This window comes from Hesperophylax consimilis, chromosome 23 (assembly GCF_061612785.1).
Source record: "Hesperophylax consimilis isolate HC1 chromosome 23, BYU_Hcon_1.0, whole genome shotgun sequence".
Lineage (NCBI taxonomy): Eukaryota > Metazoa > Arthropoda > Insecta > Trichoptera > Limnephilidae > Hesperophylax > Hesperophylax consimilis.
Genome location: NC_142858.1, coordinates 3,330,308 through 3,346,493, shown reverse-complemented (window position 1 = coordinate 3,346,493; position 16,186 = coordinate 3,330,308). Strand labels below are relative to the sequence as shown.

The 16,186-nt window shown below is 33.3% G+C and overlaps 1 protein-coding gene across 1 annotated transcript; it reads right to left on the bottom strand.

Annotated features, from left to right (window-relative positions):
- Window positions 1-2,749: 2,749 nt before the first annotated feature.
- Window positions 2,750-9,423, bottom strand: LOC149412228 (palmitoyltransferase ZDHHC3). Its single transcript, XM_089645689.1, has 6 exons — window positions 9,169-9,423; window positions 6,977-7,085; window positions 5,944-6,135; window positions 5,141-5,362; window positions 4,383-4,595; window positions 2,750-2,929 (listed from the first exon to the last, which is right to left on the bottom strand). The coding sequence occupies exons 2-6, from the start codon at window positions 7,055-7,057 to the stop codon at window positions 2,750-2,752; spliced, it is 888 nt and encodes a 295-aa protein (XP_089501815.1). The 5' UTR covers window positions 7,058-7,085; window positions 9,169-9,423.
- Window positions 9,424-16,186: the final 6,763 nt, after the last annotated feature.

Genomic DNA, 16,186 nt, shown 5'->3' with positions numbered 1-16,186 from the left:
GGCGGCGGCACTATAGAAACTTTTTTCTTGAAAACAAAACATCAACTAACAGTTGAGGTAAGTACTAAAATTAATAATATGATAAACTTACTGAATGAATGGTGTTAAAAGCTTTGATGTAATTCTTACGCTTAGATAAATATTTACACATTTAGTTACATATGTATACAGAATTAATTAATTACTGAAAAGCTTTTTCTAAAAACAAAATTTTTTCACAATTACTATGTGTAGAAATAATTTTTTTTATTGAAAAGTTGTCTAAAAACTTTATATTTATAGAAATGAAAGGGGGGGGGTGAAATAACACTATATTGTACAGAATTCTTTGTATTGAAATGAGTTTCATAAACACAATAGAAAATTAAAAGATTTGATACGATTTTTAAAAGTACGTACTTAGAATTTCAATATTGAATATTATGTAATTTTTTAAATTTTATCCTATTAATAAAATGGGATCCATCACAAATAATTGTTGTAAAATAATTCAATTAAAATATTACTTTATAATATTAATATACTCTACAAAATTGTTTAACATATTTGATTGTACTATATTAATAACAAAATGGGTAAAAAAGTAGGTACTTACATAATTTAATTAAAAATAAATTAAAGAAGCAGTTTGTTCATCTATGAATAATAAAAATAAAATTTAACATCAGACTTTAAAATACCAAGCATTTATTTAATTCATAACTGAATACTGATAAAGGATAAGATTTAAATGTAAATGGAAAATAAATAAGTTTTGAGATCGCTTGTGTTTATTTGTTATTGACGCTTGAAAAATAAATAAGAAAGCATGAAACAATGTGCAGGGTCTTTCCGAGCAGTACAACCAGATTGATAAAGTGGGAATTAATTAAAAAATTTGTTCAAATTAAATGTAGACATTATATTATATGAATATGACTGTTAGTATTATTGGTACTATGATTGCCTCTATCGCTGGTAAGAGCTGTCGGCAATGTAAATAAATAAATAAATCATTGGGATAGACATTGAGTATAAATAATCAATGGGCAAATAAAAATTACACTATGTAATTTAAAACAACCGTGGCTTAAAGCTTATACATTTGCCGTGAATTTGTAAGTTGTGGAGAACAATAAAGGTAAGAAGACAATGGGCCCACATATGAAACGTTTGCTATGCTCTGTTCACACTCTAATTCTACATAAGCAGTGCAAATTTGATGCACGTGATCAGTTTATTTGTAGATCTTATATGACATCCGCGAGCCGAACAACCGAACTGAACCTCAACTTATGGGAAAGAAACGAAGCAACCGCAAATGGTGTGAAACGATTCGTTCTTTTCCCATAATTCGTGATACGGTTCGCAAATGTATATGTTGTGAATCAGTTGATTTAATGTTTATTTTCTAGGTTTTGTGTTTCTTGCCCAGTGTGTCCTTACTTTAAAGCTCATTTATTTGAAAAATCGGGTACTTCAAAATAATAAATAGCTGCTTTATCGAAAGATTACAAAAAAAAATATCATAGCTGCCAATGGACATTCCGTATAGCTAAAGTTGAACCCACAACAAGCTACAATACCGAAATGCAATACAATATTGTACTGAAGACAATTGTACAAACAGTTAATGAGATTAATTGTTAACTGAGGGATATCTTCACTGCAGTCTAGATAAATAATATAGAATTGAAAATTTAATAATAAAATAAACTAAATAAAAACAGGGATATAAGTATTGCACGCTACAGAACTGAGAAGTGCGATAAAATTAATTTTAAATGCATTTCTATCAATAGAATAAATTTGCCCACCGTTAACATAATAACATGGAAGCATTTAACAGGTATTAACGCAGATAGTACGGACATTTACATAAAATAAAAATGGAACAAAAAAAATAATTTTATGTAAAATAAAAAAATGTTCTCATGCAACCATGTACTAAATGAATATAATAAATATCAATTTAAACTCTGAAGAATTAGCAGAACAGACATACATAAAACATAATAAAATGAAATGATTTTATAATATTTCTATTCAGGAAAAAAATAGCGCCTAAAATATTATAAGAATTTAGTCAATAAATAAATTAACAAATCTAAAATGGTTTGTCTGCCTAATGAAACGCAGCTGTTCATAAATCTGTACATTATACAAGGAATAATAAATATTAATTTATACTCTAAAGAGTCAACACGTTGTAAACACTAAAAGTTAAGTCTTAAATTAACCAGTCTCAGCCAACTAATAACACAATCTACCTTCCTTCATCGGTATATGTGGCCCAAAATAATAGAATATCGTATTAACCTTCAGACTGCGGATGTGGCTTAAGTCAAACAACGCGCGGGACTATAAAGCGGGAGGTGACTCAAGCCATTTCCCGGTTTGAGTATTGACTGTATTGCAGGTAACAATACAGCCTCAAATCATGCATTTTAAAAATACTCAATATCTTTAGTGACACCTTAAAAAACGTATCTACTACTACATGAAAATATTCAGAGAAGCAAAATCAAAAACTTCAAAGAAAAATATTGTATTCTGCAATGGTAAGTAAAAACACAGTACTTTCCTTGAGACTCTCAAGCATTTTACTTATCACGGCAGTACATATAGTACAATATGGAAATATAAAAATAGTACACATGGATACAAAATCAAAAACTTAAAAGAAAAATATTCATCACATGCAATCTGAAGGCCAAATACCAAGTACGGTGCACATATTCCAATAAGAAGTTAATCCTATAAGTGTACTCTAGACATTTTGAAGGTTATCGTATGCCATTCCGGGGAAGTCGAATGTATACAGGGGAATAGCGGGCTTGGTGAAGGGAGAGAACCATCCGATTGAGAAGCGCCCAAACACAGACTGAATGCTCTTCCAATGCGATTGACGTTGCCACTTGGCCTCTTCTTTTTTCAGTTGTTCAATACCCTGAAAAGTTATTAAAAACACATTAGATCAAAATTACAATAGTTACATTTTGCAGTTCATCAGTATACTGGTATAATTATTAATAACTATGTGTTTATGCAATATATATGGGATTGGTAGGTATGAATTCGCAAAGACTTGGTGGATAGGAAATCTCAAATCCTTCAATTGTCCAATCTACCCAATGTACATCCCAAAAATGTCACCATGACCGATTGTTGTTGCAAGATGTCAATAAAGTGACATTATACTCATTTGGAGCTCTGCAGAGCTCGTATAAAATAGTAACATAATGATAACCGTGTAATAAATTATTGTGAATATAACTTTATATTCATATTTCGAGTGCATCCAGAATCTGGCAGACTGGCCCCAACTGCAACGGGTGAGTTTCTTGTTAACCTATAATCCAATCTGGGATTTTCGTATGTTCCAGAAGCCCGGGTTTAAACATTGAGGAAAACTGCGTAGCGGATGCATTAAAAATACATTATCCCATATAACATTGCAATTAGCATAGTTCTGGGAAATATTCAGAGAATATTTTGTGCGCTTTGCGTAGGACTTATTTCTTCAACACCAACTGATAGAGTGGAATCACAGTTTCGCGACACAATTTTACTAACAACTTTATTAACGAATATGCCAACTAGTTTTGACACGGGTGATCTTTGGTAAGCTTGTTACACAAGGGATAATATGCATAAATATTTTAGTGCGGCCATACAATACAATAAAACCGTTGCAGATATATTATATTACCGATCTGCGACGACGGTATGGAATTGTTTGCCGAGCAATATTGTGAAATAAGCTATTCTTCATGTGTAACAAGATTTAGGGCATCATAATTATATTATTACCACAGTGAAGATACCGTTTTGTCCAAACTAGTTGCACATTACATAGGTACTAATGATGTACGAAAATTTTTTGAATTCATTAGATAACAAAGTAATTTGTTGAATGCTCATATGCTCTAAATAGAAAATATTGAATTATAGGCAACTAAATGGAGCAAACAAATGGCACAAACTTAGTGGATTATCCCAGTACACTGATGAATTAATTTGTTTAGGACATATTAATGTTTCAAGATTTACTGTTTTTTGCATGATATTCATTAAGCTTGTATAAAATTAAATGTAGCATGCGATGTGTCATGTGTCACAATTTACTTTCTGAATCAAATTAATGTTTTTTTGGTGTAAGTCTAAATGATATTTCAAAAGCAGTTTTAAAAATAAATCATAACCAACACCAAAAGATCAATAAAAACAAAAAAATGTTTACGAATTTAACACTTAAATAAATAAAATAAAGTACGAATAAAAAAATAAACATTACGAAAATAAAATAAATATTTATTTTAAAATGTTTGAAAAAGAATGAGCTTTTGGAGACAGTGCGAATTAAATGTGCACACAAAAGATGTAGGTAAACAGGCACTTACTGTTTCATCAGTCCAGATGGCCTGAAGTTGGGTCCCCAACATGGCTACGGTGAAAATGGCAAAGACAAAGGCCTCAATGATCAGAACGATCAGGAGGGCCATGGTCGCCGTGGGGGAAATGTTAGAGCACTCTTTCCATTCAATCTTGACACAGGACGCTATCTGCAGGGCGGCTAGTACAAGGGAGTGGATGGAGATCACAGCAATGTAAAGCTGAAATCAGATAAAATAACCAATTTTAACTAAACATATCATCGAAAAAGAAGATGATACTATTAAATCTAAATGAAACAGAACAAGACACAGAAAATAAAAAGATAATGGTCACAACTAGGTAAGAAATTATTATTAAATTGATGGGTATAACCTTCAAAATCGTTCTCCTCCTCCCCCCTCCTATCTCTCATTCTCCCCACCCCATATCTCTCTCCTCCTTTCTCCCCTCCCCGATCAATCACCTCCTCTCCCCCTCTATCTCTTTCTTCCTCTCCCCCTCTCTCGCTCTTCCCCTACCCCCTCTCCCTCCTTCTCTCTCCTCTCCATCCTCTCTCAATCTCTCCATCATCCAATCCTCCTCCCCTCACTTACCCCCTCTCACCACCCTTCATCCCCCGGGGAGGTTGCCCCCCCTCACGTGTTTGGTATGGTAATACATTTGTATCAGATGTTTGAAGATGAGGTCTCTCTTTCCTCACAACTCTCATAAATGTATCAAAACTTGATTGAAATTACTTATAAATGTATAAAAATTCACTCACCGTGAACAGTACGAAGAACTTTTGGTTGTTCTCCCCGACACAGTTATTGACCCATGGACAGTGGTGGTCCATCTTGCGTATGCACCGCTGGCAGACGGAGCAGTGATGCGCCCGATCCGGCTTGATGCAGCAGCACTTGGGGCACTTGAACACCACTTGACCTTCCTTGAAACGGATGAACTTCATCATTTCCTGGGTGGCGGTGCCCTTCGGAACTGAACCCTGAAAACATGTGGTGAAAACGTTTTAGATAATTGGATATACAATATAATATGATAATCAGGATAGCAAAAAGACTTCTATCCTTGACAGCTGGTCACAATTTGATCAAAAGCTGAGAATTGGCAAAAAGGCACTGATCAACGATTTGACAAATCATCAATTGTGATGGATTTTGAAACACTTCAACTTAATTATTTTTCAAAGATCATAATATTCTAATCTAAAAGAGGTGTAAAATCTAATCTAAAACTGATTTTTTTAGTCCTGTAATTATCTATTTTATTGATAGTTGCTATGTTTCAAAATGTGGTAAAAGTGTATTTAACATAATAGGCCAATATTCTTGGAATAACTTGCCATGCAAAAAAGATGTGCAGTAGGGATAAAGAAAAGGTGAATTGTTTGTAATCTCAAGATGGATTAAGATGACTTTCAACCTTCAATAATACATATAGAGAAACTAAAAAAGTATAATTTATACACATATCATATGTAGTGAAACCTCTATGTATCGTTTCCGAAGGGTCTTATTAAACTGGAGATTTTACTGTAAAATGGCAGTGATCGTATAAAGAACTTACAGGATCAGTAAACATGGTTCGGATGTGCGAGGCAAAGGCCAATACAGCAAACGTCTGGAAAATGGCCATATTAATGTAGCTGTAGACCGGGTAATTGACGGAGGCGGGGAGAAGTATGTGGCACATAACCACAAACTCTGCGAAGAACATCAATATCCAAGTCATGCCAGCACATATCATCCCGCAAATGTCCTGTAAATACAACATTATTACCTCTATGTGGCAAAAAATTACAAAATATATTATACTTTTTGGTAAAATTCACAAAAAAGATGTTATATAATATAAATGGAAGGCTCAGTTGTAAAACACATAGTTAAGAATTTATTGAAACAAAAGCAACATAAAATATGACTTTTCTTTGAATAATATTATCTATTAATATTGACGTTAATCTTAAAGCGATGCACTACGTAGTAATGCAAAATCATGTGTTTTTGGTTTGAAAATTTGGTCGCCTAGAAATGTTTCAGATGCTTTAATTAAATACTGCGAGTAGAATACATCTTGGTCTTTGAACTAATCGAGTATTTTTTTAGATAACTCTTTTTATAAGCCCAGAAAAAAATAATGTATAAGGCCTATGAAAACTGTTTTAATGTTCAAAATCTCCTACTTACGAACCCATTTCCGGTTATGGTTTTATTGTATAATGTGGCGAATTAAGTTATTTATAAAATGATCGAAAAACATTTAAATATTTGTACCTGAACATTCACAAAATAAAATAAAAGGCACTTTTTGGCCATGTTTTTTTCTTGCATAAATCAAAACAGGTGGATGGTGTTAAGCGGGAATTTAAGCCTTATCGCCATCTACATAAGGTGTGTTATTGATAGCGGCTCGATTCAAAATATTACACGACGTAGTGCATCGCCCTAATAGCCACTTATGGATTTAATATAATTAACAAAGATGTAAATGGAAGTACAATACAGCACCATTAAATTATTACTAAAGTTTTCTCAAAGGTAAACACTTTTACTACGAATGAAAATCTTTAGTGTAAAATAATAATCTTGAAAAACAGTACCTTGACACACCAAGCATATCCGCAGCAACGATTTTGCATATCAACCTCATTCCTATAGCTGTACGAGCCTAGGTTATCCATTTTGTAGTTACTCGGATTCAATGATTATCTGTGTCAAATATAAATACAAATCATAAGTTTCTGTAACAAAAAGCAGAAATAATAAAAATGTATACTTCAAATTTAAACACTTTGAGCTAACATTTGCAAATTACCTAATTAGAGCAGTTTTACATTGGTAAACATTTTAAACGCAGTCGCAAATAATTGCAAAAAAAATGCATCGATACAAAGCAAATAATGCAAATAAATTATCAATCGTTGACGAAAATCAAAACATGAAATACAGACATTCTGTTAATGATAAACAGGAAACATTACTTGAGGGCATGTTTATTCAAAAAAAACTTTTACATTCATAGATTAGCTGCAATAACGCATATTTCACTATATTGAAATATATACACATACGAGTATGTATATATTTTTCACTATATTTATATATTAGCGTATTTTGCAATGTACAAGATATAAGTTCCGTTACATTTTCCAAAATATATTATTGTTTTTCTTAAGAAAATATTTACAATGCATTGTGAATGTTGCATTGGTGGTGTTGATATTGTAATCATAGAACACAAATAATACAGATGGGATATGGTATTTAAACACTTAATTGTTTTTTTTCACTTGTAGCAAACATTTTGTGGGTATACATAATTAAAATAAAATAACTTTGAATACTACTTTATTGAATACATTTACAACCAACCGGTTTCAGTTCAACTTGAACCTTCATCAGGGTTGAACTGAAACCGGTTGGTTATAAATATATACAATAAACTGGTATTCAATTAAAGTTATTTTATTATAACTTTTATACTTAATTTTCTATTAACTTAGAAAATCAACGTAAACATAATTTAAGACTCTTGGAAAAAAATGAGACATGGGGGAAGAAGGAAAAGACAGCAGTTGAAACATAATTATAAGCATTTATCAAAAGACAAATACCGATGAAGCATATAATACATATAAGATACGAGAAACAATCCAACAATCTCTGATTCAAAAAGGTGAAAAAATGAGAAATCCCCACCCTTTGTTGTCAGAAACAACATGTCGTTGACCAACTATTGAAAATTCTAAAAAATAAACATTATGACTAAAATTTTGACAAATATGAAATCTCCGCCCTTATTTTGTCAGAAATGACATGACACATGACAAGCCATCAAAAAGTCTAAAATACATGACTGTAATTTTGAATAACATGAAATTCCCACCCTCGGATTGCCAGAAAAGCAATATTCATCAAATTATTGATATTAGCGAGAAAGGTACAAAAAGTTTACCTGTTGTAAGCAAACAATGCACCTGTGTTAGGACTATGTTCGGGTCAACTGGTTGCAAAACCAATAAGCAAGTTTAGGTATAAAAAAGGCAGGCATGCAAAGCAGGTAGGTATAAATAGTGTGGGTAAGAATATATCACAACATGTATAATAGCGCTGGTACTTATCATAGTAAAATCAGAGATGAAGCAGCTTAGAAATTGTCTATCGGAACAAGTATTGTCATAAATCTAAGATCATCTTATGTCTAGTTGGTCTTCGTAACAGCCTAGGTATGACTTATCGCAATACGCAACACAAATTGGTAGGGCGCACAATCATGGGTACGTGTTAGGTTAGAAGAAATGAATAAAGTCTTTATTTATCCAACAGAAGATACACACGCTATCATTGAGCAATATATTTACAAAAATCCACTATGTCTCACTTAAAATCACTTATCAATTGAACAGTTTGCAATCAGTTTAAACTTAAATAAAATATTATCTTATTTTTAATATAAATTCATTGATTTAACTAATTATGTGTAAAACTAATAAAAAATAATATTTGAAGAGAGTAAGGAACATGAATGTTATTCACAAAGAAAATATAACAATTGAATATTTACTATTTATCAATTATTTAACATTGCGATAATGTTAAATAAAACGGGGGGGTCACGATTTAATAATATAACCCCGACCTGACAGTGTGCAAAGATAGCGAAATATAATGAGAAACAAATTGATACCTTACAAGAATAAATGAGAAAATCGCATGACTTCAATATTATGTTCAATTGAAAAATTACGGCAAAATTTAAAAACAAATTAATTTATAATATGATATGACTTACAAAATTGATGACAGCAGGTTGCTTGTGATGGCAGATGACAGATCTACAAAAAATTTTCACTAAAATTATGGATACTTCACTTATCATTCGGGGCGAGATCCAAGACTTGAACGTAGTAATTTAAACAGGATGTGTTTAAAATAAACCATTTACGAGGCAACGCGATAAAAAACAAGTCTGGTATTGATCATTCATAGCAAAATTCAATAAATTACGGCAATAATCTTGTAAAACGGGCGCTGACATTAGCATCCAACCGGCCGAAATGACAATACAATAGAAGTGAGTCGTTTGCGAACGAGTCGGCTCAGTGAACCGGATCTTTACGCGGATCCGTAAGATCCGTTCCCAAATCAGCCGCTCACTCGTTCGCGGATCAGTAGTTTGTGGGGAATATGCGGGCAGAATTACTGCAACTGAAAAACGGCGACATTAGGCCAAGATCCGTTGGCAACACTGCCGGTGACCCGATCAATCGAGCCGGTTCACTGAAGCGGATCTTTCAAGTGAACGGGAACTAGTGAACCGGCTCCCTCAACTGAGCCGCTTCGCCCATCTCTACAATACAAGACCATTAAAAGACTTTTCTGAGCGGCGCTGAGCGGCAGTGTTGCCAACGGATCTTGGCCTAATGTCGCCGTTTTTCAAACATTTAGTAGCCTATTTCTGTAAAACGTAATTCCCCACAAAATATTTGAAATCCATGGGGGGGGGGTGGCTACGGAATTCCATTTCGAAAAATTCCTCACATTTTTTCAAAATTTGAGGTAGCCTGCGACCGGTCGCCTTTTAGATTTTTACGTCGCCGATTCTCGTTCTGAGTAGCCTAAATGGTGATAAATCGCCTTCGTTGGCAACACTGATGAGCGGCCTTCTATGGTTAGGATCATAGATATGCAATTCGCGTTAGGATAGTGATGGACATACCATAATTGCAAAATCGCAACATAATTTATAAATAAAAGTAATAAAAAATTTTAGCACGACACAGATATACTTGTAGTCTAATGAATAACAATAATATCGATTGTAGGTGAAAATGTGATAAATTATTTACAGATTGACATAGTTAACTGTGAGGTTATTTTTCAATTGTTCCGATTTAAAAAGTTCTTACTTTCATTGAAAATAACGATTTAGTCTTCATCGTTAGTTGTTAGTTGGTTATGGTTACATCCCTTTAAAATCACACTGCAGAACCATGCAGCATGTACAACAAAACGATAATATTAGTATTGTTCCCGCCGTTCCCGCCATTCTGAAATCACTTTTTTTCTCTTAATTTTGTTTCTGACCGCAGAGGACTGCAATATGGACGACGAAATTTTTAATGATTTATTAAAATCTGTTTCCACGGAAATAAACGTGTCCAAACTAAATTCAATCTCGTAGTGCCGCAGATGCAATTGCAAATTTTACAAAAGTTGTCTCTGATAACCTTGATAAAGGCCGCAAGCCCCTTGCTGTTTTTTTGGATCCCGTTAAAGCCTTTGATACTGTCTCTCACCGCATACTTTTGAAGAAACTCCTTCAGATAGGAATAAAAGGTACTCCCCTTAAATGGTTTGAGAACTATTTAACAAATAGATCGCAATCGTTTCTTATAAATTCTGCTAAAGAATATAGAAGTACAAGTTTACCAATCACGTACGGTGTGCCTCAAGGCAGTGTATTAGGCCCACTTCTCTTTCTAATATATATATATAAACACTTTATGTAACTTGGCAATTGATGGAACTATAATTTCTTTTGCTGATGATACGGTAATCATCTTTGAATCTGATAATTGGAACTCAACTATGGAAAAAGCAAATAAGGGCCTAAATAAAGTAAAACATTGGTTAGACGACAACCTTTTGACTCTTAATATTTACAAAACAAAATACTTACTTTTCTTCATACGCAAAGTCACTACTCCTCAAAACTGTCCTAATCTTATCATTCACTCATGCCCACAAAATCATATTACCCCTACGCCTCTCCTCAATAATTGCTCATGCACCAACCTAAAAAAATCCGACCAAATTAAATATCTAGGGGTTGTTATAGATGATCAACTACGTTGGGAGGATCATGTCAATTTCACAACAAAAAGATTGCGCAAATTGTGCTATATATTTCTCTCTCTCAGATCAATCCTGAACCTTCAAACAATGAGATGCATATATTTTGCACTTTTCCAATCAATAGCTACATACGGTATCGTGGGATAGGGAGGCTGTGCAGCTTCAATTATTAATCCTATGATCTTAATTCAAAAACTGCTACTAAGGATTATATTAAAATGTCACCCATCTCACCCTTCAGACCCACTTTTTTAAAAATTTGCAATCCTAGACATTAGACAATTATACGTTAAGACAATTCTTATACACATAAGGAAAAATGATTTAACACTCAAAACTCAACACAATATTTGCACCCGCTACTCATCACACCAAAAATGTAAAATTCCTCCAACAAAAACAGCCTTCGCCCAACGACAGTTCTTTTATATAGCGCCTAAAATGTTCAACTTACTGAGTATTGATATTAAGACATCAAAAACTGATGATCTTTATGCCATTAGTGTACAGAACTGGTTATTTGCTCAAGGAAGGAAATATTATAAAGAATACCTTACAACTTAATAGTGTTCTTATTTTTCGAGTAAAAATTTTATCTCTAAATTAACTTTCAACAAAAACTTTATATTACGCTGATGCGATTATTTTTATTTCTATTATCCCTAGCATTATCTATTATTTTTATTTGTATCCTACCTTATTTTTATTTTTATCTTTATGTTTAAAAGATTCACCTACTCCAATTCCTTTCCTGTATGTGATCATGTACATAATATTATATATTCAGTATTGGTTATTTATGAAGGGAAATAACTATTTTAAAGAATACATGACATTATTAAATAAGTTCATTTGCTTTCTTATTCTTTTTTTTTTCATTTCAATTCTGTTTAAAATTTCTTTTTAAATAATTATTTAATTTATCTTTATTTTCATCGCTTTCTTATTTTCAGTTAAACCTATTTAACCAATACCTATTTTACAACTGAATGAATCATGTATTACATTTATATAATTATATACAAATTTCGACTACCATAATACGGACATGTGTCTAGTGTGGTAGTCGAAAAGCATGTAAAAAACCTGTTTCTAAATATATTTTTATGAATAAAGAAAAAAAAAAATCTTCCAGCAAGCGACTTTTGAAGGTAAATAGTTTTCAAAACCTATAATGATAGTTATAAAGAATGAAATTATTATAAACTAATTTTTCTTTCAGTTCAAAATAAACATATGCGCCATTTACAATATTTATGCGAAAGAAAGAACAAGAAAACATTGCTACCCAGGAATAAGTGACAAACTAAAGGAAGAGATAATTAATAAGACGAACCAATTGGAAACGTAAATTATTCAACATTTCTTGAACATTTAATCACTTGAATATTTTTATTAAACATGCAACAAATTACCGTAGCGTGTACGTTGCTGTGCTCACAAACAGTGCATTTATTGCATTGTATGTTGTGTTACTAATATCTGTACGCGGTTTGAAGGTTTAATTTTAAATTATTCAAAATTCTTTATATTATTGTGCAAATTAATAAAAACAGTTTTTTTTCTTCATTTTAAGTATGCGCTATCTTAATCGATCTGTAGAGAAGTACATAATTCTAAGGAATCGATGTCTTAATGAACAAAAATATAAGAACAGGAGATACAAAGAGGACACTGAAAAGATTATGAAGAAATACAAAGACAAATGGATTCAACGGAAATTAGAATATGAATCACGTCCACTTGCCATTGAACGAGCAAAGGTGAAAGCGGAATTGAATCTATTAGAGTTGAAATCAATGCTGGCGGAGCATACCCTTGACGACCTAAAAATGGATGCTCAGCGACAAAACAAAATTAAAATTCAAAGGAGTCAAAATATTATTACATATTGATTTTGCTCAATACGTGGTTGATTTAAAAAAAAAACAGAAGAATATTCTGTTGAAGAGTATTGATGAAAATAAACTAAAGTTTTATTAGAAAAGCGGATTATGAAACTGTTAAATGACGAAATGAGGACACCATCCACAGAAGAGAAATAAGGACACCATCCACAGAATAGAAATGAGGACACTATCCACAGAAGAGAAAAAGACTGATTTGAGAAAGATTGTTTTGTCAGACCTACAGGTAACGCAATATTTTTTATGAAAATTATTAATAATTTGTATTCTTACTTTACTAACTGAGAAATGTGGAGATCTGCAAATAATACAAGGATGATTTAAGCATCATGACTAAGATTAAGAAAGGGAAGCTTAGATTGTTTGGGCTTGTAGAGTCAATGAACGAAGAGAGAAGTGTAAGGAGAATATATAACGCAAATGTGAATGGTAGAAGAAGTCGGGGATGCCCGAGGAAGACATGTCATGACCAAGTGAATCACATACTTGAGTCCGGCCATGTCAAGAGTCAGAATAATAGAAGAGTTTGTATGAATGTGGCAAAGAGTGTGTGCCGAGACCGAGTTGTTTGGCGGTCTGTCCTTTCTGCCTACCCCTGTGGGGAAACGGCGTGGTGGTTAGTCAGTTAGTTAACCATAACTCCGGCGGCGGTAGGCAGAGGTTATAGTCTGCCACACAACTGTCTCAACACACACTACTTGCTTTAATCGCATTCATATATCGTCTCATGCATACTCCTGTGTTATTTTGCCTTTTTTATTGACCCGTCTCAAGGTTTTGCTTCACTTGATCGTGCAACGTCCTTCTCTGACATCCCTGACTTCTACCACTAACCGCGTCATATACACTCTCCTTATACTCATTTCTTCCTTCATCCGCTCCACATGTCCAAATCTTCTTCATTCTTATTTTGCAAGTTCTATGCCTCATTGCCATACATCAGGGTTTGTCTCTGTATTATTATAGAAATATTTTTTTTTGTTAATATTGTAGACTGTTAGCTTCGCTTCTCTGGGCATTTTTTTACTAGTGACAATCACGTTCAGTCCTCCGTTAATGAAGTTTCCTGCATTTACCATTAATCAATTACAACTATATTACATACTGATTTCGTACTCTATATCTCTCTTTCAAACACTTACTTACATTCATCAACAACTCATTCTGCATACATACTTGGTTCATAGAGACATAAGAGACATAAGAGACTGTAGATCTTGATATTTTCAAAAAGCAGCTTTACTATTTATTCTTACTTACCTTCTTTGTAATCTGTTCCCATATCTTCAGTGTATAAAATATTAAAATTACACCGTTAGTGGCAATTATTTGCTGAATATAAATAAATATGAGAATGCAGTAATTTTTTTTTTACTTTCTACAAATTTAAGACAATATGTGAAGAAGACATTCAGCTTGATAAACCAGGATCCAGTTATTCTCCGGGACTGTCCAGGGGGGGGGGGGGGAAAGTCGAAGAAAATCACTCAGCCAAAAAAAACAGGCTATGAAAAGATTGTTGATGAACAGCGAGATGAAATAATAGAAATTTTCGAGGAATTATGGAAAAATATACACATAACGATTAACCCTTTGGTTGGAAATTCTGAAAAGATAGACAGTAAAAATAATGGTGGAGATTGTTAAATCGTCTTTCAGCAAATCTCTGGTTCTTTAATGGTAGGTATTCAATTTCTTCATTTAATTTTTTAGTTAACTTGTTGATAATTAGGAAAGACGGTCTGTACCGCCACTGCCAGTCCTGAATATAGCCAATTATAATATCCTCTCTCATGCAGTGTCATAGACTATTTCAACATCGTGGTTCTACAATTGCGGTTGGGATTTGGTCTCAACAGCCTTCGATCCCTTGCCATCATATCCTGTCCTGTTTCAATCCTCTTCCACGCATTCTATCCACCTCTTCCTCTGGGCACTGCTCACTTCCTCAGGACAAACATTGATAACGATTTTTGGTGTCTTGTCAGCAGATATTCTTTCTACATAAAATATAAGTACATGGATGATCGTATTTGTGTGATAAAATAAGTTATTGAAATGAAACTTCTTTACGCGCGTCATGCGTTTTCGAGGACCGGAGTAAAACCGACTCATGACCGTCACGAAAAACCGTGATCATTTCGCTATAGGAGCCTAGCTAATATTATATACCTAGTTTAGGTCACTCTCCAAACTCAGCTTCACGGTCTAGAGGCAGAGCACCCGACTGTCGTCGTGAAGAACCGAGGTTCGATCCCCGCTTTAAGTAAAAAAAAATTTCTTTTTGTGATTTTTTTAATACGAGGAAAAGTGATAAAATGCTCTCGTGCTGCGACTTTTAGATATTTTGACTCTATGATATTTTGGTCGAAATATAGCTTACAAATCGAGCCGGTAGAGTCGCTCGGTATTTTGATTAATTATTTTTATTTTGAATCATTAAAATTACTAATCAAGGCCGATAACGCGACTAATTACCCTCGCAGACGTGCGTGACAAGTTTTTTTTAGTAAAAAACACAGCCGTAAGTAAGTTTTTCAAAATTTAGAAATGTTTTTCAAATTCAGACTCCATACGGGTATGAGACTGTTAAAACACGATAGATCTTTTCCAAAACGGACAAATATACGGAAATATTTTGAAAAACGACACATATGACTTCACACTGCCGATATATCTTCGATTCGACCCTATATAAAGCGTTAACGAGACGTTATGTGATATTATTCATTTTCCGTGTTTGAAAACGAAAATTTGCGCGGGACAAGTCAATTGAGGAGTACACGTTGTATACGCGGTTCTCGTCGCGCGAGATACCTCTCCTCGCGGTCTAGAGGCAGAGCGTAGGACACTCGTTATGCAGGACCCGGGTTCGAATCCCATATTTTTATAACTTAAATTTTTTTATCACATGCTACTTATAAATATGTCAATAGACAGAAAAAAAGAGAATAAAATTTTTATATTTTTTAAAAAGAAAGACAAACATTCCCAGGTTACGAATAACCCAACAATGTTTGAAAATCTCCTACTACCACCACAGAA